General features: G+C 39.3%; 2 protein-coding genes and 1 pseudogene across 2 annotated transcripts; 1 reads left to right on the top strand and 2 right to left on the bottom strand.

Annotated features, from left to right (window-relative positions):
• Positions 1-5,476: 5,476 nt before the first annotated feature.
• Znf658b-ps1 (zinc finger protein 658B like, pseudogene 1) lies at positions 5,477-7,430 on the bottom strand. Its single transcript, XM_063264382.1, has 2 exons — positions 7,208-7,430; positions 5,477-7,081 (listed from the first exon to the last, which is right to left on the bottom strand). The coding sequence occupies exons 1-2, from the start codon at positions 7,428-7,430 to the stop codon at positions 6,459-6,461; spliced, it is 846 nt and encodes a 281-aa protein (XP_063120452.1). The 3' UTR covers positions 5,477-6,458.
• Positions 6,963-11,499, bottom strand: LOC134478897 (zinc finger protein 844-like; annotated as a pseudogene).
• Zfp938 (zinc finger protein 938) lies at positions 11,498-23,969 on the top strand. Its single transcript, XM_063264381.1, has 2 exons — positions 11,498-11,510; positions 22,196-23,969. Exons 1-2 carry the CDS (start codon positions 11,498-11,500, stop codon positions 23,779-23,781), a joined length of 1,599 nt encoding a protein of 532 aa, XP_063120451.1. The 3' UTR covers positions 23,782-23,969.
• The last annotated feature ends 3,880 nt before the right edge of the window (positions 23,970-27,849 follow it).

Here is a 27,849-nt window from a genome sequence, read left to right as displayed (position 1 = left end):
TCTCTGAGGAACTACTAATGATACTGCTTTATGTAGCAATTTAGAAATATAAAATCTATTGAGGAAAAAAGAGAGGCCAGGCTGAAATCATACAAATTGGTGATAAATTTACCACATTTAATCTGGTATGCCTACATGTGTAATTCTAAAACTCAGGACGATCTGGCCCCTGAGACTCCAAAGGCAATCTATGCTCTGAGTGAAACACTGATGAAAGGAAGTTTGAAATATAAAATAAAAATTATACATATTAAGATTTAACTTTTAGCCAGGTGTTGTGGAGCACATCTTTAATCCCAGTACTCCATAGGCAGAGACAGACAGATGTCAGTAAATTCAAGGCCAGCCTGGTCTACAGAGTGAGATCAGGATATCCACACAGTAAAAACCTACCTCAAAAATTAAAAATTACAAATTAATCCATCCACATCTATTTATCTATCTGTCTGTCTGTCTGTCTGTCTGTCTATTTTTGAAATACAGTCTCACTATGTATCTCTGGATGGCCTGGAATGCATTACATAGGCCAGGTTGCCCATAAAGTTATATACATGATGCACCTCCTTCTCCCTCCTGAGTGCTGGAGTAAGGGTGTGTGACACCACAACCTGCAAATATTGTTTTGGGAAGATAGGGTCTCACATACAGTAATGTTTTTGTGATGTGAAGACTATATAAGTTAGTATATAATGGTGAGTTTCACTTGTGTGAATTGTACCTCATCAAGGTAAAATCTATACAATAAATCTCTAGGTTTATTCTTTTATTTCACTGAAAATCTTTATTTATAAATGCCCAGAAAAGAATAAATTTACGATTCCAATTCCTGTGCCAGCAAAACTGTTTAAAGATGCTCGTCGCCAAGCTTAATGATCTGAATTCAATTCTTGTAATCCATAGGGTAGTAACTCTTACACACTGACTTCTGACATCTATATGTGCACTGATGCATATAGAGCCACTTCCCACTCTGCTGCATGTTGTCACACACATGCACACACTCACACACACATTTATATAAAATGTAAAAACATCAAGCTCCTATGCCTGTATTCTGTATTAATAATTCTTTAACTCCTGTCAGTGCACATAATCTTGCGAAACCAACCCCAATGCACCAGGATGATATCAATTCTGAGCTCACTGTTTAGAAAGAGTTGACTCTCCATTGTATTCACTTGTTCATTGGTTGTTACAGAGAAGATCAGTGTAGTCTAAACTGGCCTGGATTTCCAACATATTCCTCACTGGACTGAACATCATGGAACCCTTATCTCAGTAATCTAAGTGAGAGTGCAGGCATGAGCCAAGATGCCAAGTTTCCATCTCTAGAAAGAGACAGCCTGAGGGAGAACAACTTGTAGATTTCTATCATTTGTGTATTTCCTAAAAAGACCCCACAATGCCAATGACAAATTTGTCATAAAGGGGAAAAACATGAACCCCTTCTGGATGAACTGTGGTCTTTAACATTGTGTGAAGAATGGAGGGATATAAAAAGAGGGACATCAATACTAACATTTGGAAGAAGCCAGGCTGGGGCCAAGGCTCAACGGTAGACTCCTGGCCTAGGATGCACAGGGCTCTAGGTTCTGATGGACCAGCCTGACTCCATTTTAAGGATAGAAGCCACTTTGTTTTGAGCTTATAATAAGTTCATTTCTGTTTGCTGCAATGTTCACTCTGCTTTAACCTGTTTCTGGAACTTGGCATGCTCACCACTGTATGGAGTTTGACTCACACATTGAATATACTCTGATAAGATGTTCTTCCACATCATTTTGAAATAGCCAGCCAAGTTCCTATGTACTAAAATTCCTCTGAAAATACACCAAACATTGAAAACCACCACCCTCTTCTGTGTTTGATTGCTGCAGACCACTCAAGGGAGTGTGTCAGCAGAGGGACCAAGGCTTGGATTTCAGATAGAGAACTGATTCAGCATGACAGACACAAACTCGAGGTGTGTGCTGCTGTAAAAATCTTTACTTCTTGGCACAGATTTAAGCAGTTAGAACAGGTACATCATAATTGGCAATCATCCAGCTATTATTCATTACCCCACCAAATGTCCCTTGCAAAGAGGAAAGCTGAACATACTGTCCAGGAAACAGTTCTCAGCTGCAAACAATAGTTTAAAAAACTGCAATTATACTGCCAGACTTGTGGGCACCAGGTATGCATTCATCATTTACCTTTGTTTTAAAGTTTAAACTTTATATTTATAGCCCCTCAGAATAATAAGGAAACTTTTGTAACCATTCTATACTTTATTTCACTTCTTGCTCAATGTTAGCTTCTCTTTTCCTTCTAGTTAACTCTTGATAAGTTTGTTCAACTTGTTGGAACTTATCCATGATCTTTCTAAAAGAGTCACTACTATTCTGAATCATGCTAAACAAAACTTTGCCAAAAGGGGGGAAAGGCTTTTCTGGAACAGTCATGTTCTGAGTAGCTGCAATGAATTTCTCTCCTATTTGCTGGGAACTAATGGGTGCAGCAGTTGTGTTCATCACAGCCGTTGAGTTCATCAGGATCATGATGGTGTGAGATGTTTCAATCTCTGAACTTTCAGTTCCTGAGACATCTAAAGGTACATGACCATCTTCCCACACTGCTATATTCTTAAAATCAGATATTGTTGACTTAAAGGCTTCAAGTTGCTAAGATCACCAAGGCTAGAACACAGAAGGCACCTCCACCACAAGCCTAGACCCTGGTCATCATCTTTTTGTAGGGAGACGGCCAGGACCTCCAGGAGGCCAAGCCGTTCCAGGCACACGCCTCTGTTCTGGATAGAAACGAAGCACAAGAGCTTCATGTCACACAGACTCTACTGGAGTGGGGGTGGCATTTGATGCTATTTTCTTAAACCCAGCATTATAGAAATTGCCCTAATAGAAAATGCAGCTTCGGGGTTAGGGATTTAGCTCAGTGGTAGAGCGCTTGCCTCAGAAGTGCAAGGCCCTGGGTTCGGTCCCCAGCTCAAAAAAAAAAAAAGAAAAAAAAAGGAAAAAAAAAAAAAGAAAATGCAGCTTCCTTAATTAGACCAAAGAATTTGGGTGATGGTCTTTACTTTCCTTCAGTGGAATTAACAGTTCCATCCTCAGCTGGGCATAAACCAAGCATGGCAGCTCATGACTATCACCCCAGCACAGAGGAAGCAGTGGAGGGTGACTCTGGAATTCAAAGTCATCTTCAGCCTCATTGGTGAGTTGCAGGCCAACCTGGTGTCTGTTCACAGGTCTATCTACAGAGACCTTTGGTCTGGCCCAGCAGGAGGGTTCAGGTGAAAGGGAAAAGGCATGAGCAGGGAGGGGGAACGGCTTCCACCACCTCCACTGCCACTGCTGCTCTGAGACTGCAATGGCTGGTGAGTGAAATACAGGGGAGTTTGTGGTGGTGAAAGCTTTGGGAGAGTGTTCTCTTCCCAGGCAGTTACAGCTCTTGTGACAGATGCTTCAGATGATGGAGTATTTCTCACACACCTGTATTCCTTCTGGATTCTAGATTGTAAAGTTAGCTCTTTCATAAGCTTTCCAAAGTCCTCATCAGGAACCAGTCAGAATTTAAAATTAGGTTGATGAAACAGTTCCATAACCTGTGTTTCAGGGAGATTTCAGACACTGAAGGATCCGTATCTAAAAGGAACTACAGTAAGAAAGTTGTCACCTGAACGGTATTCCTCTCTCCCCACCCCTCTCTCTCACTCCCTCACTCCCTCTCTCCCTTCCCCTCTCTTTCCCTCCCTCCTCCCACATCCTTAACCAATTTTAAGGTTTAATTATCCAGTTTTGATTCATTCAAAAATTTGTTATTGCTTCCTTATGATTAATATCCATTTTATGTTCTTTAAGTATTTTGAAAACGGTCCAAATTAATGGTCCAGGAACCAAAACTGAACAGGAATCTTCTCCCCTAGCTCCTCAATGTTCTTTCAGACTGTATCCCATATTTCTTCATCTAAAGTCCTTCTCATGAAAACTAGGGATTAAAATCATAAATGACTTGCAAGAACTCTAATAGAACTCATCTTAATGTACACACTGCTTCTTTCTTTCAAAACTAATGCATGAGCATGAAAAGAGGCAAAGCTTTCCCAGGCTTCTCCCCATCACTCTATCACGTCCCTCACGGCTAACATTTGGTCCCAGTTCAGCTCTTCTCAGTGGTCTAGATGTGGGGTAACCTGGAGGAACTGAGCCAATAGGAGAGCTATACTGAAGTCTCATGCAACAACCAATTTCATACAGACTCAAAGGAATTTATACTATGAAGATTAAGAAATGTCGTCCAAGTAAAGTTTTCATGAACAAAGCTGTGTATAATGAAGAAAACAAACACGTGACAAACATGTTTTCCTAAACAAGCCTATAAAGCCTCCTATAAACTTGTAAATGAATAACTACAAGCAGTAAGGAGTAATCTCACTCTATCTGCTACATCTCAATGAAGCATGAACACATTCCAAGAACAAAGCTGTGATTTGAAGAAACTATGGTCCTAAGAATCTTCTCTTGTTTTCTAAGCGTGTTTTCACAAGCACTCAGAATTCTCATGTAACTCCATTCCAGGACTGTTTCTCAATAATACACATAAATTATTTTAATTTTCTAAAAATATACCATATAATAACATATATAAAAATAAGATATATATAAAACATATATAAAATATAACATGTTTTTACATTTATATATAAATGTTTTAAAGTGTGGAGTCGTGTGTGTGTGTGTGTGTGTGTGTGTGTGTGTGTGTGTCTTTACAACCTTCTGCCCAAGAAAGCCAGAAGAATATATCAGAACTATGTCAGGAATTAGAGGTAGTTCTGACCTATCTGATGTGGCTACTAGGAAGTACTACTGTGTCAGCATTCCAGACCACAAGTATGCAACTATAATGCAGGAAATGGAGAGACCCCATCATTCCCTTGGTCTTCTATCAGGGTCCCTGATAAATGACCACTGAAGAACTCAATGGATACCTATCCTTCTGTGAATAGACTCTGATATTGATTTTCAGTGTCGTTTTTTAGCAATTCTTTCAATGAGAGTGAAGACAACAAAAGATTTAGTTGAGCAGAGATGAGTTCAGATTATACTAGGAAAAGATCCATGAAGGGATATGGTTGTTTGGTTTTAAAGAGATACATATATATGTGTGTGTATATACATATATATACATATATACATACATACACACACACACACACACACACACACACACACATATATATATATATATATATATATATATATATATATATATATATATATATATATATATATATATATATGGAGACAGGGTCTCTATATATAACCATGCCAGCCTGGAACTCACTTGTAGTCTAGCCTGGCTCAGGGAAGCCCATCTGCCTCTATCTCCCAAGTACAAGTACCTCTACACCTGACTGAGGCATTTTGACAATGACCTATCTGTGAGTCACAGACTGAAAGGATTACGTAAGATTTATGCACAAACCTTCATTCTCTGATCACTGAAGCACCCCTTGGAATACAACATTGTAAAAATTACAACTGATAAATCATTTGTGTTCTCAATGCTGTGGTTATTTTATTTTCTTAATTTCATGTTCAGTAGCTTTTACCTAGTTGCATACAACTGTGCTAGCATGTGCACGTGTCAGCCAGAAGCCAACTTACACATGTCTATTCCTATTTCCTCTGTGTATGTTTGACCCACGTAGTCAAGTTCTGCAGTAAGTATCTTCAACTGTTGAGTGAACTCACTGGTCCTTTTTCAAGTTTCAAAAATATTTATGTATGTGATGCTGTGTAGGTATGCATAAGACATAAATAGCACTTATAGTAATCAGAGAAAATTTGCATAAATAATGTTTGTCTCTCACAGAATAAACAGATCATCAGCCTTAGCTACAACCTCCTTTAACCAGAGAAAATAATCTGCCATTCATTTGTGTTTCTTAGAAAGTGTTAAGAAAAAATATTTAGTCTTCAGAATAAACTAACATAACCCGTAAAATGGATGGCAGATGATAACTGTCATTTGCAGATAGGTTCTTTTATTCAAAGTATTGTGCTGTTCTATTCTTGGTTGACAATTTATTTATAATAAGAAAACAAGACAATTCTTTTAGGATGAAATAGTTCTGCTAATCTTTTATAAACACCAGAAGATGGCTCAGTGGGAAAACTGTGCTTGGTGTACAAGGCTTTAGTACACTTATTGGACTGGTTATTTCCAGTAGGAACGTTTTCATGACATTGAAGAAGACTATGACATGTAGGGGTATTATGACATTGATTATGTCTTGGGTTTTTCTCAAATATTCAGTCTGTGATGTGGTTCAAGATTATACTGATGAGCCAAACTTTCATTGCATCAATTGCATCTATAGGATGCTGTCCAGTGTGAGATTTTTTGTGATTACAAAGACTAGTGTGATACGCAAAGGCTTTACCACACTGAGTACATTCTTATGGTTTCACTCCAGTATGAACTCTTCTGTGTATTTGAAGATAACTGCGGCTTGCAAAGGCTTTACCACACTGATTACATCCATAAGGTTTTTCTCCAGTGTGAATTATTTCATGCCTATGAAGATCTCGGTTATATGTAAAGGCTTTACCACAAAGATTACATCCATAGGCTTTCTCTCCAGTATGAAGTCTTTTATGTATTTGAAGGTAACTGTGACTTACAAAGGCTTTACCACATTGATTACATTTATTTGGGTTCTGTCCAGTATGAGCCCTTTTGTGTACTTGGAGATAACTGTGACTTACAAAGGCTTTACCACAAAGATTACATCCATAGGGTTTCTCTCCAGTATGAACTCTTTTGTGTACTTGAAGATAACTGTGACTTGAAAAGGCTTTACCACAGTGATTACATTCACAAGCTTTCTCTCCAGTGTGATGTCTTTCATGTATTTTAGGACTGCTACTACATACAAAGGTCTTACCACATTGCTTACATCTATACGGTTTCTCTCCAGTGTGAGTTCTTTCATGTATTTGAAGATCACGTTTTAAGACAAAGGCCTTACCACATTGCTGACATACATGAGGTTTTCTCCAGTATGAATTCTTTCGTGTACCTGAAGATTACTGCGATGGGCAAAGATCTTACCACATTGGTTGCATTCATAAAGTCTTTCCAGTATGATGTTTTTCATGATTCTGAAGACTAGCACAACTTGCAAAGGCTTCACCACAATGACTACATTCATAGGGATTCTCTCCAGTGTGAACTCTTTTGGTGTATTTGAAGATAACTGCGACTTGCAAAAGCTTTCCCACACTGAGTACATTTATAAAGTTTCTCTCCAGTGTGACTTCATTCATGTATTTGAAGACTACTACTATATGCAAAAGCTTTACCACATTGATTACATCCATAGGGTTTCTCTGCAGTGTGATGTTTTTCATGATTTTGAAGATTAACATGACTTGTAAAGGCTTTACCACACTGATCACATTTATATGGTTTCTTACCAGTGTGAGTTCTTTTGTGTATTTGAAGATAACTGAGGAGTGTAAAGGCCTTACCACACTGACTACATTCATATGGCTTCTCACTAGTGTGAGTTCCTTCGTGCCTCTGAAGAACACTCTCACTTATGAAGGCTTTACCACATTGTGTACATAAAAAGAGCTTCTCTCTAGTATGATGTTTTTGATGACTTCGAAGGCTTTGCTGCATTGGTGACACTCATAGGGTTTCTCTCCAATGTGAGTTTTTTCATGTGCTTTAAGAGCTCTGCTGTATGCAAAGACTCTATCACATTCATTACATTCATAGGGTTCTTCTCCAGTGTGAATTATTTCATGTATTTGAAGATTATTGTGAGTAGCAAACACTTTACCACATTCACTGCAGCAATACAGTTTCTCCCCTGTGTGAGTTCTTTGGTGTACTTGAAGATTACCTTTACTTGCAAAGGCTTTGCCACATTCACTGCAATCATAAGGTTTCTCTCCAGTATGAGTTCTTTGGTGTATTTGAAGATGACTGCGAGTTGAAAAGGCTTTACCACATTCATTACAGACATAGGGTCTCTCTCCTGTATGAGTTCTTTCATGTACTTGAAGGGAACTGTGACTTGGAAAAGTTTTACCACATTGATTATATTCACAGAGTTTTTTCCTAGGATGACTTCTATCATTTTGTTGAAGACTACCAAAAGTTGGAAAGGGTTTAGTGCACAGATTACACTCACAGAGTTTCCCTTCAGTGTGGAATCTTTCATCTGTTTGAAGAACACTGTTACTTGCAAAGGTACATTGCTTCTTTCCATATCCCTTACACTCACAAGGCTGGGGTTCAGAGTGACAAATGTTACACCTATTAAAAGAGAAATAAAAAATAAAAGGATTTACACTGCAGTCATATCTGTGAAATTTTTCTCCCGCATAGACATGTGCTATAGGGATTAAGGCTTCTCCATGACAACAACCTTCTTGTTTCCCATAAACTGTTCCCATCACTAAACTTTGGAAAGTCACAGAAAGTACAGCGTGACACTAGCTTTACTATGGACTGTTTGCTTATAAAAGGTATTGGACACTCACTGGACCCCTAATCAATGTGCATGCTTTTAAGGATTCTTGAATGGGATGAAACTAAATAGATTGACAGTTCTGCAACATGGCTATCATGGGGCTATGACTAAAAGAGTGTAATGGGCTAAGTTTTTGTTTGGTTGTCTTTTTTCTTAGAAGAATCCCTTACAAACATAGCTCAACTCCCTGAAATGAAATGAAATGAAATGAAATGAAATGAAAGGGCACAGTCTTCTGAGAGTTGAGTGCTCATCAGTGTGCTTATTTCCACTGTTGATTTTCTTCAAAACTTCAGGGCACATTAAATTTTCTTCAGTGATGCATTTATATCAGCTTCCACATGAAAATTACCTTCTATATCTTCGAGAACTTTGATAACGTTCTTCAATATTGTGGTCTTCCCATTTGTAGCCTAATATATAGTACCAGAAAATTTATAATATATTATTTGATACTGTGCAAATTTTAACTTAATATCTCTGGTGAATCTGAGAACCATGTCTCGTTATTTACTACATTCTTCCTCTTTGACAATAGAGATTACAAAAGTGTACAAATAACCAAGAAAGGCTAGACCCCTTGTTGAGAAAGTGAAGGAAAACTCACATTCTTTTTTTTTTTTTTTCAAAAAACTTATTTTTTTTTATTAACTTGAGTATTTCTTATATACATTTCGAGTGTTATTCCCTTTCCCGGTTTCCGGGCAAACATCCCCCTCCCCCCTCCCCTTCATTATGGGTGTTCCCCTCCCAACCCTCCCCCCATTGCCGCCCTCCCCCCATAGACTAGTTCACTGGGGGTTCAGTCTTAGCAGGACCCAGGGCTTCCCCTTCCACTGGTGCTCTTACTAGGATATTCATTGCTACCTATGGGGTCAGAGTCCAGGGTCAGTCCATGTATAGTCTTTAGGTAGTGGCTTAGTCCCTGGAAGCTCTGGTTGCTTGGCATTGTTGTACTTTTGGGGTCTCGAGCCCCTTCAAGCTCTTCCAGTTCTTTCTCTGATTCCTTCAATAGGGGACCTATTCTCAGTTCAGTGGTTTGCTGCTGGCATTCGCCTCTATATTTGCTGTATTCTGGCTGTGTTTCTCAGGAGCGATCTACATCCGGCTCCTGTCGGTCTGCACTTCTTTGCTTCATCCATCTTGTCTAATTGGGTGGCTGTATATGTATGGGCCACATGTGGGGCAGGCTCTGAATGGGTGTTCCTTCAGTCTCTGTTTTAATCTTTGCCTCTCCCTTCCCTGCCAAGGGTATTCTTTTTCCTCATTTAAAGAAGGAGTGAAGCATTCACATTTTGATCATCCGTCTTGAGTTTCGTTTGTTCTAGGGATCTAGGGTAATTCAAGCATTTGGGCTAATAGCCACTTATCAATGAGTGCATACCATGTATGTCTTTCTGTGATTGGGTTAGCTCACTCAGGATGATATTTTCCAGTTCCAACCATTTGCCTACGAATTTCATAAAGTCATTGTTTTTGATAGCTGAGTAATATTCCATTGTGTAGATGTACCACATTTTCTGTATCCATTCCTCTGTTGAAGGGCATCTGGGTTCTTTCCAGCTTCTGGCTATTATAAATAAGGCTGCGATGAACATAGTGGAGCACGTGTCTCTTTTATATGTTGAGGCATCTTTTGGGTATATGCCCAAGAGAGGTATAGCTGGATCCTCAGGCAGTTCAATGTCCAATTTTCTGAGGAACCTCCAGACTGATTTCCAGAATGGTTTTACCGAAAACTCACATTCTTAACTATAACAGTGAGGTAAGAATCTTGGTAGAGACACTTCTCAGAAGGATTCAGCAAAGCCCACTCTTCTGGAGAGTTCACATGCAAATCCTCATAGGTCACTGCATCCTAAAATAGTCCATACATACATCATGAAAATGGTGAGACTGCCTGCACTAAAAATGCACATTTCACTGAGATGATATTTACATAATTCTGGGTGCTCCACACATCTATTCCATATCACAGACATTCAAAAGCAGTCGCCAAGTGTTTTAAGAAGGAAACAGAAAAGGATGATCACACATCTCATTTATGGGCCCACTGAATTCCATGGGGCAGTGCAAGAGTTATGACTACTAACACATAATACCAAGAGACACTCAAGCAGATCAATGAATAGTAGATTTCTGGGGACTAAGAAATCTTCTCTCACTAATGAGCTATGACTGCAGGAGGTTGCAGATACAAGTGAAGCCGGGTGTTACTGCCTCATACCATGCCTGTGCCCACTGGAAGCCTCCCTGCCTGTTTTTCCCTAAGACTGTTGTGATTGCTCTGTTCCACCTGTGATGTCCATTCTTGTGTCTGCCCAACCATACCTAAGAGCCTGTACTTTTTTTTTCATGTTTGAGTTCTTTTGAAATATACAAGCCATGGAAAAGGAATATTCTGGCATTGTTTCCATTTCGATATTTTTAGCTGTTTTCTGTATGGTGGATCCTATACTCTCTGAAATATGAGTGAGCATTTAAACAAACATTGCATATTTAGCAAAGTGAGTAGAAAAGATTTTGTCTCATTCACAGTTTTCTACAACAGTTCGTCGTCAAAAACAGGGAGAGCAGAAACATAGAGACAGAAGAAGCTGAGGCAGAGACCATGGAAGTGCTTCTTCCTGACTTATTGCTCGTGTTTTGCCTAGTCTGCTTTCTTATACAAGCCAGGGCCACCACAACCCAAATTGGGCTGGATACTCTCTCATCAATCAATAACTAAGAAAATACCAAAGGGACACATTTTATTCTTTGTGAATTTCACACCATGCATCCCAACCCCAGGTGGTACTGGTTTTGACGGTATAAAGGGGTCATGAGGAACAGCTAAGGCCTGGTAGTATGATGGGCCAGGGAAGGACATTGGTGAAGGTGCAGTGCAGCCTTAGTTGCAGTTGATGGTCCAGGACTGAAGGAGTCAGGTGAAAAACGTTGAGGATTGGCGCCATGAAGAGAGCCTGTGAGAGGCTTACTGGTAAAGCCTAGTTGCAGCAGAAGACTCCAGTGTATTGGCAATGCCAGTACCATGGGATGATCACCAAGAACAACAGCAGCAGTGGAGTAGACTCAACCAGAGCCTAGAATGCTACAGAGAGCAGAGCTGGGGAAGTGATGCTAGTCCTTTGGAGGAGCCCAAAAGATGTGTGGATTCCAAATATTCGAGCAAGAAGCTGTAATGTTGAAGTTGCCTTTGCGAGCCCAAGATGTTCAAGATGCCAGAGCCGTGGGTATCTGCTGAGGAAAGCTGCTAACAGGGAGGGTAATCAGACAAGGAGAATTGTGCTGCAGTCAGCCAAGATGAAAGGAGTTTGAAATCTGACGAACACTTTGATACAGACTTGGAGACGCAGTTTGGAGCTTGCCAAGGTGGTTTTTATCTTGTTTTTTCTAGTATTTCCTCACTGTGACATTTTGGAATGGTATTTATATCCTGTGATGTTTAAGGTATGTTATCTGCCTTTTGATTTTGACTTTATAGGGGATTACAGTTAAGTGATTGGATGAATCTCAGAAGAGACTTTGAACTTTGGACTTTTAACATTGCTGAGACTGCTATAGGCTATGGGGACTTTCAAAGTTCGACAAAATGTATTTTACACGATGCTATGTTTGGGTATGGCCTTTATAAACTCACATCTAAACAAGCCTATGGGGCCACACAGTGGAATGGGGTACTTTGAATATGCTGGGCCCAGAGAGTGGCACTATTGGAGGTGTGGCCTTCTTGTCGTAGGTGTGGCCTTGTTGGAGGAAGTGTGCAACTGTGGGAGTGGGCTTTGAGAGCTCCCTTCTAGGTGCCTGGGGATGACAATATTCTCCTGATTGATTTCAAACTGAACCTTTGAACCTACAAGCCAGGCTCAATTAAATGTTCTTCTTTATAACAGTTTCATTGGTTATGGTGTCTCTTCACAGCGATAGAAACCCTAACTAAGACAGACCCACACTATATATCTAGCCTCCAGGCTTTCCTTAGGCAGGAAGGGAAGATTCTGTAACCACATCTATTTGAGGCTCCAAAGCCAAAGCCATGTGGCCTAAGTGGCCAAGTTCTGCTGCTTGCTGAGGCTGGAACATGGCCCCCTCGTTCAATTACATCTTCACCAGCTTTCCGTTTTCCATGATTGCCTTCACTGCCCAAGTTTGGATGACTTGGAATCTGCTCTAGAATCCAGGCTGTCCTTGAACTGAAAGAGGCGCATGGCTCTGTCTCCTGATTGCTTTGTTTAAATGTACTCAACAAGAGGCTTAGACCTGAGCTTTTCTTTACCTGGACCATGCTCTGTAGACCAGGCTGGCCTTCAAGTCAAGACATCTGCATACCACTGACTCCATATATGGACCTAAGCTTTTCTTCACCTAAGAATTACTGTGTAGACTGGGCAGGCCTGGAATTCAGAGATCTCCTTTCCTCTGTTTCCTGAGTATTGAGATAAAAGCCCATCAAACCTAGACCCCATTTTTACTTTCCTAGATCATTATAAGCATAACCACTATATTTCAAGATCTGTATTAAAGGCTTGTTTTGATCTGGACCAAAAGAATGTGTCATCACATCTCAAGACTCAGATCAAAAGTCTGTATCTTTCAGACTCAAGATTTGATCAAAACATGTTACCCTGTTGCCTGGAGATCTGGATCACTTTTGTGCCCGCCACTTGTGGATTGTAGTTCATTCCAGACACAGTCAAATTGAGAAAAGAGAAAAGACATCATAACTCATCATTTATCAAATTGACACACACTCATATCTCATTATGTCCAAATGAAAAATAATTAGTTCATAATATTGCTAAATCTGATATAACTATGACCTAAAACAAACACAAATGTGTAAAAAGTAAGCTCTGTTTGGAAAGATTTTGTCCGAGGTCATCATTCCTTTAATTCCATTTAATATCTTCAATCTACCTGCTTGAACTCAGGATTTATCTCCATTCCACTTCCTGGTGCCACTTTAATCCTTGAACCATATGTTTTGTATCTGTCCTTCCTCATCTTCCTCCTTTGCAAAATGGTTTTGTAATAAGAGTGAAGAACAGGAGAGTCTATACTAGGCTGTTGTGAGATTTCCTTTGCCAATGCAATTGCTCTAAATCTCTTCACCTTGGCCTCAGGAAGACTCTTCAAACAAGGGCAAAGACCAGCTACAATCTTTAACACAAGAATAATGTCTAAGCAACATACTGAAATGCTTCTCCTTTGAAATCTCTCTCTTTTTTTTATTAACTTGAGTATTTCTTATATACATTTCAAGTGTTATTCCCTTTCCCGGTTTCTGGGCAAACATCCCCCCTCCCCTTTTTTATGGGTGTTCCCCTCCCCAACCTCCTCCCCTTGCCACCCTCCCCACAACAATCTAGTTCACTGGGGGTTCAGTCTTAGCAGGACCCAGGGCTTCCCCTTCCACTAGTGCTCTTACTAGGATATTCATTGCTACCTATGAGGTCAGAGTCCAGGGTCAGTCCATGTATAGTCTTTAGGTAGTGGCTTAGTCCCTGGAAGCTCTGGTTGCTTGGCATTGTTGTACATATGGGGTCTCGAGCCCCTTCAAGCTCTTCCAGTTCTTTCTCTGATTCCTTCAACGGGGGTCCTATTCTCAATTCAGTGGTTTACTGCTGGCATAGGCCTCTGTGTTTGCTGTATTCTGGCTGTGTCTCCCGGGAGAGATCTACATCCGGCTCCTGTCGGCCTGCACTTCTTTGCTTCATCCATCTTGTCTAATTGGATGGCTGTATATGCATGGACCACATGTGGGGCAGGCTCTGAATAGGTATTCTTTCTGTGTCTGTTTTAATCTTTGCCTCTCTATTCCCTGCCAAGGGTATTCTTGTTCCCCTTTTAAAGAAGGAGTGACGCATTCACATTTTGATCATCCGTCTTGAGTTTCATTTGTTCTAGGCATCTAGGGTAATTCAAGCATTTGGGCTAATAGCCACTTACCAATGAGTGCATATCATGTGTGTTTTTCTGTGATTGGGTTACCTCACTCAGGATGATATTTTCCAGTTCCAACCATTTGCCTACGAATTTCATAAAGTCATTGTTTTTGATAGCTGAGTAATATTCCATTGTGTAGATGTACCACATTTTCTGTATCCATTCCTCTGTTGAAGGGCATCTGGGTTCTTTCCAGCTTCTGGCTATTATAAATAAGGCTGTGATGAACATAGTGGAGCACGTGTCTTTTTTATATGTTGGGGCATCTTGTGGGTATATGCCCAAGAGAGGTATAGCTGGATCCTCAGGCAATTCAATGTCCAATTTTCTGAGGAACCTCCAGACTGATTTCCAGAATGGTTGTACCAGTCTGCAATCCCACCAACAATGGAGGAGTGTTCCTCTTTCTCCACATCCTCGCCAGCATCTGCTGTCACCTGAGTGTTTGATCTTAGCCATTCTCACTGGTGTGAGGTGAAATCTCAGGGTTGTTTTGATTTGCATTTCCCTTATGACTAAAGATGTTGAACATTTCTTTAGGTGTTTCTCAGCCATTCAGCATTCCTCAGCTGTGAATTCTTTGTTTAGCTCTGAACCCCATTTTTAATAGGGTTATTTGTCTCCCTGCGGTCTAACTTCTTGAGTTCTTTGTCTATTTTGGATATAAGGCCTCTATCTGTTGTAGGACTGGTAAAGATCTTTTCCCAATCTGTTGGTTGCCGTTTTGTCCTAACCACAGTGTCCTTTGCCTTAAAGAAGCTTTGCAGTTTTATGAGATCCCATTTGTCGATTCTTGATCTTAGAGCATAAGCCATTGGTGTTTTGTTCAGGAAATTTTTTCCAGTGTCCATGTGTTCCAGATGCTTCCCTAGTTTTTCTTCTATTAGTTTGAGTGTATCTGGTTTGATGTGGAGGTCCTTGGTCCACGTGGACTTAAGCTTTGTACAGGGTGATAAACATGGATCGATCTGCATTCTTCTACATGTTGACCTCCAGTTGAACCAGCACCATTTGCTGAAAATGCTATCTTTTTTCCATTTGATGGTTTTGTCTCCTTTGTCAAAAATCAAGTGACCATAGGTGTGTGGGTTCATTTCTGGGTCTTCACTTCTGTTCCATTGGTCTATCTGTCTGTCTCTGTACCAATACCATGCAGTTTTTATCACTATTGCTCTGTAATACTGCTTGAGTTCAGGGATAGTGATTCCCCCTGAAGTCCTTTTATTGTTGAGGATAGTTTTAGCTATCCTGGGTTTTTTGTTATTCCAGATGAATTTGCAAATTGTTCTGTCTAACTCTTTGAAGAATTGGATTGGTATTTTGATGGGGATTGCATTGAATCTGTAGATCGCTTTTGGTAAAATGGCCATTTTTACTATATTAATCCTGCCAATCCATGAGCATGGGAGATCTTTCCATCTTCTGAGGACTTCTTCACTTTCTTTCTTCAGAGTCTTGAAGTTCTTATTGTACAGATCTTTTACTTGCTTGGTTAACGTCACACTGAGGTACTTTATATTATTTGGGTCTATTATGAAGGGTGTCGTTTCCCTAATTTCTTTCTTGGCTTGTTTCTCTTTTGTGTAGAGGAAGGCTACTGATTTATTTGAGTTAATTTTATACCCAGCCACTTTGCTGAAGTTGTTTATCAGCTTTAGTAGTTCTCTGGTGGAACTTTTGGGATCACTTAAATATACTATCATATCATCTGCAAATAGTCAAATATTTTGACTTCTTCTTTTCCGATCTGTATCCCCTTGACCTCCTTTTGTTGTCTGATTGCTCTGGCTAGAACTTCAAGAACTATATTGAATAAGTAGGGAGAGAGTGGGCAGCCTTGTCTAGTCCCTGGTTTTAGTGGGATTGCTTCAAGGTTCTCTCCATTTAGTTTAATGTTAGCAACTGGTTTGCTGTATATGGCTTTTACTATGTTTAGGTATGGGCCTTGAATTCCTATTCTTTCCAGGACTTTTATCATGAAGGGGTGTTGAATTTTGTCAAATGCTTTCTCAGCATCTAATGAAATGATCATGTGGTTTTGTTCTTTCAGTTTGTTTATATAATGGATCAAGTTGATGGTTTTCCGTATATTAAACCATCCATGCATGCCTGGGATGAAGCCTACTTGATCATGGTGGATGAGTGTTTTTATGTGCTCTTGGATTCGGTTTGCCAGAATTTTATTGAGTATTTTTGCATCGATATTCATAAGGGAAATTGGTCTGAAGTTCTCTGTCTTTGTTGGGTCTTTGTGTGGTTTAGGTATAAGAGTAATTGTGGCTTCATAGAAGGAATTCGGTAGGGCTCCATCTGTTTCAATTTTGTGGAATAGTTTGGATAATATTGGTATGAGGTCTTCTATGAAGGTCTGATACAATTCTGCACTAAACCTGTCTGGCAGGAAACACACCTCAGAGACAAAGACAGACACTACCTCAGAGTGAAAGGCTGGAAAACAACTTTCCAAGCAAATGGTCAGAAGAAGCAAGCTGGAGTAGCCATTCTAATATCAAATAAAATCAATTTCAACTAAAATTCATCAAAAAAGATAAGGAAGGACGCTTCATATTCATCAAAGGAACAATCCACCAAGATGAACTCTCAATCCTAAGTATCTATGCCCCAAATACAAGGGCACCTACATACGTAAAAGAAACCTTACTAAAGCTCAAACACACATTGCACCTCACACAATAATAGTAGGAGACTTCAACACCCCACTCTCATCAATGGACAGATCATGGAATCAGAAATTAAACAGAGATGTAGACAGACTAAGAGAAGTCATGAGCCAAATGGACTTAACAGATATTTATAGAACATTCTATCCTAAAGCAAAAGGATATACCTTCTTCTCAGCTCCTCATGGTACTTTCTCCAAAATTGACCATACAATTGGTCAAAAAACGGGCCTCAACATGTACAGAAAGATAGAAATAATCCCATGCGTGCTAGCGGACCACCACGGCCTAAAACTGGTCTTCAATAACAATAAGGGAAGAACGCCCACATATACGTGGAAGTTGAACAATGCTCTACTCAATGATAACCTGGTCAAGGAAGAAATAAAGAAAGAAATTAAAGACTTTTTAGAATTTAATGAAAATGAAGGTACAACATAACCAAACTTATGGGACACAATGAAAGCTGTGCTAAGAGGAAAACTCATAGCTCTGAGTGCCTGCAGAAAGAAACAGGAAAGAGCACATGTCACCAGCTTGACAGCACACCTAAAAGCTCTAGAACAGAAAGAAGCAAATACACCCAGGAGGAGTAGAAGGCAGGAAATAATCAAACTCAGAGCTGAAATCAACCAAGTAGAAACAAAAAGGATCATAGAAAGAATCAACAGAACCAAAAGTTGGTTCTTTGAGAAAATCAACAAGATAGATAAACCCTTAGCCAGACTAACGAGAGGACACAGAGAGTGTGTCCAAATTAACAAAATCAGAAATGAAAAGGGAGACATATCTACAGATTCAGAGGAAATTCAAAAAATCATCAGATCTCACTATAAAAGCCTATATGCAACAAAACTTGAAAATCTTCAGGAAATGGACAATTTCCTAGACAGATACCAGGTACCCAAGTTAAATCAGGAACAGATAAACCATTTAAACAACCCCATAACTCCTAAGGAAATAGAAGCAGTCATTAAAGGTCTCCTTTGACATCTCTTAAGCCAGACTTTCAGAGTTCGAATCACCCTCAGCACTACTGTCTTCTATGCTTTCACTTGTATGGACCAAACTTAAACTATTCCACTGTCATGGTTATGACCAGACTCTGGGCTCTCTGCAGGCCACCAAAGACCACCAGAGGGTCAACTCCTAGCTTATATGCAAAAGCCAAGAGTCTTTATTCAAGCTCAAGCTCAGATGTCTCCAACCTATCCAATGCCATGGATAGGTAGAAAAGGTGCTGATCTGGGTGCTAAGCAGGTTGAGGTGACTTCCAACTTGGCAATTACATAACTGGTTGACATTTCAGATGAAAAACATTTCAGAAATCATAGTCTGTATATCAGTTTAGCTAGCATCATAAACTTGATACACACACACACACACACACACACACACACACACACACACACACACACCTAGATAACTTGAACATGACATTTGCCATTTCCCATTATCAAGGGGGGTTACTGGAACAAGTTGTGGTTTATCCAAATACTAAGTTCAAACTAAGGATATACTAGACATAAAATGAAGTCTGTTCACAAAAAGGATCCAGCTAGGCTGGTTCCTTCACTTTCTTAATCCAAAATCTCCATATCCACATGTTTCCAAACAAAAGGATGGTCAGGTCTATCATAGCAAAACCCCAGTCCCTGGTACTAACTATCGTCTTAAAGTTACTGTTTTATTGCTATGAAGAGACACCATGACCAAGGCAAATCTTATAATGGCCAACATTTTATTGGAGCTGATAATGGTTTCAGAGGTTTTTGTCCATTAGAATCATCGCAGAAAGCAAAGCAGTGTACAGACTTGAGGCTGGAGGCGCAGCTGAGAAGTCTTATACTTGATTTTCAGGGAGCAAGGAAGAGACTCTTGTGCAAAAGAAGCCAGGAGGAGGCACATTCATTTCACACTGGCCAGAGCCTAGGCAGACCATAAAGCCTGCCCCCACAGTGGCATAATTCCTCCTCAAATGGTACCTGCTCAGTGTTTTATGATTTACAGAAACTAAGCCAAATGGACTGTGTCTTAATAATACCACCAGACTGAAGTGAACCAACTACATTTGCACTTACCCATGTGAGTGAGTTAGCGAAAGGTAATTTCCCTAGATTGTATGCCCACTAATTTGGTTTTCTTTCATTCACAATGTATGAACTAATGTATCCTGGGTATGTAGTACACAAAGTCTTTCACTAGCCACATAAGAACCTCCTTTGTAATGAAGACCCCTGACATAAATATAAACTATAGGCTTATGCATTTCACATATGCTGTCAACTTGGTAAATGCTGCTTTCTGACTGTGGTAATTTTAATAAGAATGGTATTCACAAGGTCATACATTTGGATGTGCAGTCATTAGAGAGTAGTGCTGTGTAAATAGAGACTAGGACCTTGTCTTAGTCAGTGTTTTACTGCTCTGACCAGACACCATGACCAAGGCAACTCTTATAAGGACAACATTTAATTGGGGCTGCTTACAGGTTCAGAGATTCAGTACATTATCCTCAAGGCAGGGACATGGCAGCATCCAGGCAGGCATGGTACAAGAGGAGCTGAGATTTCTATATCTTCATGTGAAGGCTGCTGGCAAAATACTGACCTCCAGGAAGCTAGGACTAGTGTATTAAAGCCCACTCCCACAGTGACACACCTACTCCAACAGAGCCACACCATCTAATAGTGCCACTCCCTGGGCAGAGCATATATAAACCATCATAAACCTTTAGCCTTGATGGAGTACACAAAGCCTTGTAGGAAGCAAGTCACTGAAGATGGGCTTTGCAGCTTCAAAGTCAGGCCCAGTGTCTCTCTTCCTGCTGCCTGCGGATCTGGATTTGGAGTTCATAGCTCCAAATTGAGCACCATGTTTCCTGTGTGCCACCGTACTCCCCGTAATGACAATAATGGCCCAAACCTCTGAAAATAGTAGCAAGCCCTAATTATATGATTTCCTTATAAGAGATGGTGTGGTCATGGTGTCTCTTCACAGTAATAGAACTTTGACTAAGAAACTACTCTGATCTCATGACTTGCTAAGATTCCACTCTTATACATGTCAGGATTACTTACCAGGATGGCACCAAACACAGCTGATGGGCACTATGATATCAATCATTAATCAATAAAATACCCTACACATTTGCCCACAGGACAGTCTGACTCTAGCTTTTGTCAGGCTGACTGAATCCAACCAACGTTCATCAGAGTCATCTCCCAACTTCCAAGGACAGACTTTAAAGCAAACTTCAATTTCCTTAACCCCAGTTTTCAGTGTGTGTGTGTGTGTGTGTGTGTGTGTGTGTGTGTGTGTGTGTGTGTGAAAATTTTTGAAAATCTGTCACATTTAAGACAAGAGTGATGGATGAGCAGATAAGAATAGTTATTGCTCTTGCAGAAGACCTGGGTTTGGTTCCCAGCACTACCATGGTGACACTAAAGTATCCCTAGATACTATTGCAGGGTATTAATCTTCTGTCTGATGTAGGATTGGTAAAGATCCTTTCCCAATCTATAGGCTACCATTTTGTCCTATCGACAGTGTCGTCTGCTAGAGAAGCTTTGCAGTTTCCTGAGGTCCCATATTTTACTTCTTGATCTTAGAGTCTGAGCCATAACCATTGGTGTTCTGTTCATGAAACTGTCTCCTGTGACAATGACTTAGGGTGAATCCTGCTTCATAGAATGGTTCTTGGCTTAGATAGTGGTTTGCCTCTAGTAGAATGTTAAACCTGCCCACAGGCCATAGATTCTGTTCTCTCCTTCTTGGAGTTTCCACTCTTAATAAGATTGCATCACTATTACTGTTTTTCCTTCCTAAAGCAAGTAAACCCACTTATTTCAGAGATCAGAAATCTGAAAACACTTTTGCATCTTTAAACTTTAGTAAGAACGAAAATGCTAATGGTTCAAGTGACACTTCTGCCTTTTAGTCAAGAAAGCAACAGGATTGGGGCTGGAGAGATGGGTCACTGGTTAAGAGCATTAACTACTCTTCCAGAAGTCCTGAGTTCAATTCCCAGCAACCACATGGTGGCTCACAACCATCTGTAAATGGGATCCAATGCCCATTCGTAAATGAGATCCAATGAAGACAAGAGTGATGCCAAAGTCTGGCTTACATCTGGACAACATTCTTTTCTCAAGAGCTATAGTGTACTTCTAAAAATAAAATGAATAAATCTTAAAAAAAAGAAGAAAGCAACAGGCTTCTTTTCTTTGAGGCCATTTTATCCTAACCTGCCTACAAAATTACTACCTCTGATTCTTATCCCACCCACTCTGAAGAGGTAACCTTATTAGGATTGGGAATATAGCCCCTCTGGCTTTTCTAGTTGTATTTGTATTCAGTGTCAGTGTTGGGGTACCCATCAGAGATCCTTTAAAAGATCTCAACTGTCAGGTGTCCTTGACTTGTGACTTAAAAGGATTAAAATGTCCAAACTCATTGGTCTCTTCCTAGGATTACAAGGGCCCCTTCCATTAGATTCCTGGTTTTCCTAGTATCTCTAAGGTTACTCTCTAGAAAAATGACTCCAAAACCAGCCACTTTGTAAGCTCTTGTAATAGCAAAAAGTCACCATGATGCCCCATCCATGTGGCTTCCAAATGGGGAGAGAAAAGATATTTATCCATCATTTCATGTTTATGCTAAAACAATACTGGCTGGTCTCACTTGACTGTAGGCAGATGCTAGAGGAAGCCAAAGTCTGGCTTACATCTGGACAATGTTCTTTTCTCAGGAGCAAATATTACCAAGATACATTTGTCTAAGAAACATCTCCTGTAGACTTACACTTATTTTATGTGGAGTCGGCTCCCTTGGGTGTTACCAATTCTTGTAGTCCTTGCTTGAGTTTTACTTCTAAGTGTTAAAGATCATGCAGGGGGTTTTTGGCTCAGACTTTCTTAAAACCTACTTTTAGTAAGGGTTCTAAAATGTTTCAACCACTCCCTCTCCCTGTAGCATATGTTTATGAGGAACAGAGCATTAAACTGTGTAAATGCAACATGAGCATCTTTTATTTGTTGTTCTTCTTTTAATAGGTATTTCAACTGTTCTCAATATAGTACATGTAAAGCAAAGGGCTATGGGAAGAAGCAGTATACTTCTCTCTTTCCCAGAACAATTAGAAGATGTGATATCATCCCCACTGTGAGAAGACAAGGTGAATGGGACACAAGTTTACAAGTAATTGGTTTTCCAGATTCAGTGGGAATACATCAAAATACTGACGTTGGAGAAAAGCCTTATGCGTACAAGGAATGTGGAAAATCTTCTCTCTGTCCTGGTTTACTTTGCATATGTAGTATAACTCAGACTGTAGGAAAATGTTATGAATACAATCAGTGTGGGAAAGCACTCAGTTCTTCTTTTTCTCTTCAAAGATGTAAAACAGCTCACCTGGCAAAAGGAAGTAATGGATGTGAGCCAAGTAGTAAAAGCTTTAACCATCATAGGTATCTTAAAATACAGAGCACAACCTACAATGAAAAGGATCTCTATGATGGTATTCAATGTGATAAAGCCTCTTTACAATTACACCAAAAAACTAATTCCAAAATAACACCCTATGAATATAATGAAGGAGATAAATTCATCACATTTCACCGTCATCATCACATATGTAGAATGAACACTAGAGACACAAAGTATGAATATCACCAATGTGGTAAATCCTTTGCATGTCCTAGTTACCTTCAAATACATGAAAGAATTCATACTAGAAAGAAACCCTATGAATGTGATCAGTGTGGTAAATTTTTTGCATATAAAAGTCATTTTCACAAGCATCAAAGAACTCATACTGGAGAGAAACCCTATGAATGTGGTCAATGTGGTAAAGCCTTTTCATGTAATGGTAATCTTCAAATACATGAAAGAATTCATACTGGCGAGCAACCCTATAAATGTAATCAATGTGGTAAAGCCTTTGCATATAGCAATAGTCTTCACAAGCATGAAAGAACTCACACTGGAGAGAAACCGTATGAATGTAATCATTGTGGTAAAGCCTTTACATGTCACAGTACCCTGCAAATACATGAGAGAATTCATACTGGAGAGAAACCATATAAATGCAGTCAATGTGGTAAAACTTTTGCACGTAACAGCCATGTTAAAATGCATGAAAGAATTCATACTGGAGAGAAGCCCTATAAATGTAATCAATGTGGTAAAGCCTTTGCATATCATAGTCATCTTCAAAGGCATGAAAGAACTCACACTGGAGAAAAACCTTATGAATGTAATCAATGTGGTAAAGCCTTTGCATATCGCAGTAGTCTTAGACTACATGAAACAAGTCATACTGGAGAGAAACCATATGAATGTAAGCAATGTGGTAAAACCTTTGCCTGTTCCAGCTATCTTCAAATACATTTAAGAATTCATAGTGGAGAGAAACCCTTTCAATGTAAGCATTGTTGTAAAACCTTTTCATATCGCAGTAGTCTTCACATGCATGAAAAAAATCATACTGGAGAGAAACCCTTTGAATGTAAGGAATGTGGTATATCTTTTGCATATCTTGGTACTCTTCAAAAGCATGAAAGAATACATACTGACAAAAAAGAAATTTCCCAGAAGGCTAATAAATGAAGTATACTATTTCAAACCACAGTCATTGTCTGCACTGAGCTCTCTCTCTGGTGCTTGAGTAACAGTACAGATATTATATCATTAAAATGTTGTCTCCTTTTCAAATTGCCAACATATTGTCATCTAAGAATAAAAGAACCCACTGTCTCATGACAATTTAAATAGTAAAATCTTGGTGTAAATGAAAATGTTATTTATGTTGTCATTATTTTTTAATATAACGTAAGTTTATGCTAAGGAAAATATACTTTTTCTTAACATCTTCTCAGAATGACAATGAATACCAGAGAGTTAGCTCAGGGATTGAAGGTGGTTGCTGCTAACCTTGTTGACCTGACTTCATTCTCTTGGATAGCCACATTACTCATGCAAGTTTTTCTCTGAATAATATACTTGTGTTTTATGCATACAACACACCGGATTGTAACATAAATATTGTTGAAACTGAAATAAAACAAATGCATTGTCCCACAAATTTAGGGCACTTGCACCAAATTTGATAAGATTGGTGTTTTGCACATAGAGAAACTAGAGACGTGTAAGTTGTTCACTAACTAGCATATGCACACCATGGGTGTATACACACAATTTAGAAATTTTAAAAAGATGAAATTTACAAAGCAAAGAAATTAAGCAAAATATTCAGAACACAGGATATTATTTAATATTAATTAAATAGATTTAATTAATAATAGATGTAATTAATAGATTGTAAAATTCTAAGTATTACTATTCAAAACAGAGGGTCCTGTTTACATCTTACATTAGCCTTTCATTCTCTGCTTCAGTGATGGGTCATTTTAAAAACATATGTGAAGTAGGTATAGTGGTGCACACATGTAGTGACTCATGAATAGAGGAGTCTGATGAATGACCGTGTTGTTTCTAGGCATTGCACCCTAGGACTGTATATTTTGAAGCAGAGTGTATGTTCAGAGATTGAGCATCACACTGTAAACCAGTGTAAATCATGTGTAATTCTGTCTGTTGCATTGAAGAACCCGAGCAGGTAAAAATCAGTGAAGCTTTTCTAGAAATCAGGGCACCCTTACCTGCCTTTGTGGCATCTATAAATTCTCCTTGTGCAGAGAGTATCTGTTGAAGCACATTTAGGAAATAGACTAGCTTGTTTTTATACAAATCAATAGGTTCACTAAAAGGAAAATGGTTATCAACTTGAAAGGGATCTGTGGAAAAAGCCAGTGCTACATTATCTGAAGAATTCAGATATTAAAATTTCCACTGTTCTTATCATAAAAAAAATGTTCTATTGGTTCTTGACCAAATAATTGTGAGACCTGCCCAGAATTATCAATCCTGGAACCACAGGCTAATAATAGAATGAAAACCTTTTTTGGATTAATAAAGAAATGTATCATTCTATTGGCCTGTTATCCCAGAACAGTTCCATAGCGATGCTGTGAGAAAGGATAGCTAATAATGCAGGAACAGTATAGGAATAGGAGATATGCTGAACTTAGGAGATATGCTGAACCTGAGTATTCCTAAATGCATTTTTGTCCTGCTTTAATACTGTACATGCAAGTTCACTGCAGTTTTGGGGAGATGAGGATCAAGATTCCCCTTAAGAACATCAAATAAAAGTTGCAGTTGTGCTGTGGGAATTTTTAACATAGGTTTAATCCAATTCAAGTCCCCTACCTGTTTCTGGAAATCATTTGAGATTTTCCAATGTCTTTTCTAAACTATAAGAATGACTGTTGAAGGCATTATCAGTTTTTCTCGATAGAAGATTGGAATAATACATTGATTTCTATGGGGGGGCTATAATGAATTTATAGTTGATTAATCCAATTTTTACCTCAACAAATAACTTCTAGGATTTTATTATTTTTAGCCAAAACAGAATGTCATCCATATGAGTGTAACTTCCAAGCAGTAGCAACAAATTTTTGACACCAAGTTGGGTTATTTGTCATTCCTATTGTAAAACTTTCCATTGGTTCAGATAAGTTTAAAAAAGAAAGTACACTTAAAGCAAATCTTTTACAATCTTTAGGATACAAAAGTATAGTATAGAAACAGTCCATTAAATCTAACAGTGTAATAAGTCATTCCATAGGAATAGTAACAGCTGTGGAAAGCCTGGTTGTAAAGGTCCAGTTAATCCTGTGGTAACGTTCACTTGATACAGATCCTATAGCAAACACCATTTCCCTCCTTCATCACCAAAACAGGAGAATCGTGTCCATGGTCAGATTCTTTTATCTGCTCTTTTTCCAGATGTTCCAAGGGTAATGGCTGGGAGACTGGTGTCTTTCATTTTTTTATGGGGATCTTCAGAAAGCCAGGTTACAGGATCATCACGATACTATTCAGGAGCTCCTAGCAAAAATACACCAAGTCTTGTCTGTTACATTTTAGAATAGGATTTCAAAATTGTTATTTCTTGCAACTCCTTTCCCAGACTGTTTCCAGCAGTTGATCCTTGTGAGAACATCATCTGTTCAGCAGGGGTATTGGGCATGCCTAGGCTTTAAACAACATCTCAAAAATGAACCGCCAGCACTCACAGCACGTATGCCTGGAAGGAACCTGATTTACTCTCATGAGTTTTCCAATTAAGAATTTTGGAACTTTTTGAGGCCCATGGGAAACTCCTACTCCTCTGAGCTCTGCTTGGGTGCCATAAATAGGCCAGTGGGAAGGCCAAGATTGATGAGAAAGAAGTGAGATATTGACACCAGTGTCTAGCAATCCCTCAAATTTCTTACCTACTATCCATAGAGACCTGGTGTTCCTCTTTAGCAGTTCCATCTAGTACACATCTGAGGACCCGAAGACATTCTCTGCCACATTCCTGAACAGACTTTATCCAGTTAAACTTTGTTCAATAACCGTTAACAATACATTGTCCTTTTCCTAAAGTTTGGATGCCAAGAGGAACAGAAGCCATAGCTTTATTCTCACCAAATATAATCCCATTCTATAGTTCCTGGAAAAATCTGCAAGTCCTTTATGGTGACACTCCTTATGGCAAAAGGCCCAAATATTCCAGTAGGTGTGATCTGGACCTCCATTTCTTGTGTTAATATGTATGTGGAGTTGAGACTGAGGTCATGTCTCAAGCTGTATAAGATTTTTCCTGAAAAGTTTTGGTGCATAGGAATGGTGGGCACTAAAAATGGCTGTTGGGTTGACATTCTCCCCTGAAAATAAGTCTGAGGCCTTCATGAAGTTTCCATGAAAAAAATACAAATAAATCAATAAATAAGTGGCCATTCTTCACCACAACTCAGGTATCTATACTCATTTCCCCAATAATTTCCTTGTTTACAATGAGAGTATAAACCTGGAAATTTAGCCATCAGGACTTGAGCTTTGTAGACATTGTCAGTTAAAATGCCCAAAACGATCATATTTAAAGATTTGTTACCATTATCTTTATTCATTTTTCCTCTCATTGGCTGCCAATAGTTGAGGCACCTTTTGGCATTGGAGGGAAGTGGCCAGAGAGAACACTTGTGAATATGGAGACCAATATCAGCAAAGAAGCAGAGGTAATTGATATCTCTATTTTTTTCTTAAAGGATGATGGCAGTCTGGCATGCTGTATTAGCATTCTCATATACCAGTTGTTTAACAATTCCCCATCAACCACCAGGCTGTTGACTACCTGCAAAAAAATGGAGTGAACACAGTTCAGGAATTGAGTCATGTGAGAAGTCTGTGGGGTAGTGGACCAAGCCATCAGAACTGGTAAGATGGTAGCAAAGTTCAGAATCCTGATAAAGCTCATAGTTGAGAATGGCAGGAGTTCAGACTAGCTCCTGACTAGAGTGCTGTCCTTGAGCATGAGACCATAACACTCCACTAAGAGGGCCATGACAACTGGTCATGTAGCATAGAGCTTAGAGCCCATGTTAATAAGGTATCTAGAGACCTGACTGTTTAGCCGATGAGCATCCCTTCCTAGGCATCCCTTCCTGCAAATGGTATTTAATCTCTGGTTCACCCTGAGAAAGTCATCTGCATCCTTATTGGTCATGAAAAAAGGAGTTTGGACAAGAAAGGACTGTCGCCATAAAGGACCTCTGTGAGGGGAGG

Source organism: Rattus norvegicus, chromosome 7 (assembly GCF_036323735.1).
Source record: "Rattus norvegicus strain BN/NHsdMcwi chromosome 7, GRCr8, whole genome shotgun sequence".
NCBI lineage: Eukaryota > Metazoa > Chordata > Mammalia > Rodentia > Muridae > Rattus > Rattus norvegicus.
The sequence above is the reverse complement of the archived record's forward strand: the minus strand, read 5'-3'. Positions and strand labels throughout refer to the sequence as shown.

Bases quoted from the DNA above. Each gene is read 5' to 3' on its own strand.
- Znf658b-ps1 (XM_063264382.1), bottom strand. From the start codon at position 7,430: ATGTTAATCTTCAAAATCATGAAAAACATCACACTGCAGAGAAACCCT. The intron at 7,082-7,207 runs GTAGTCATTGTG...AGTAATCTTCAG, and splicing joins TGGAGAGAATCCCTATGAAT to GTACACGAAAGAATTCATAC.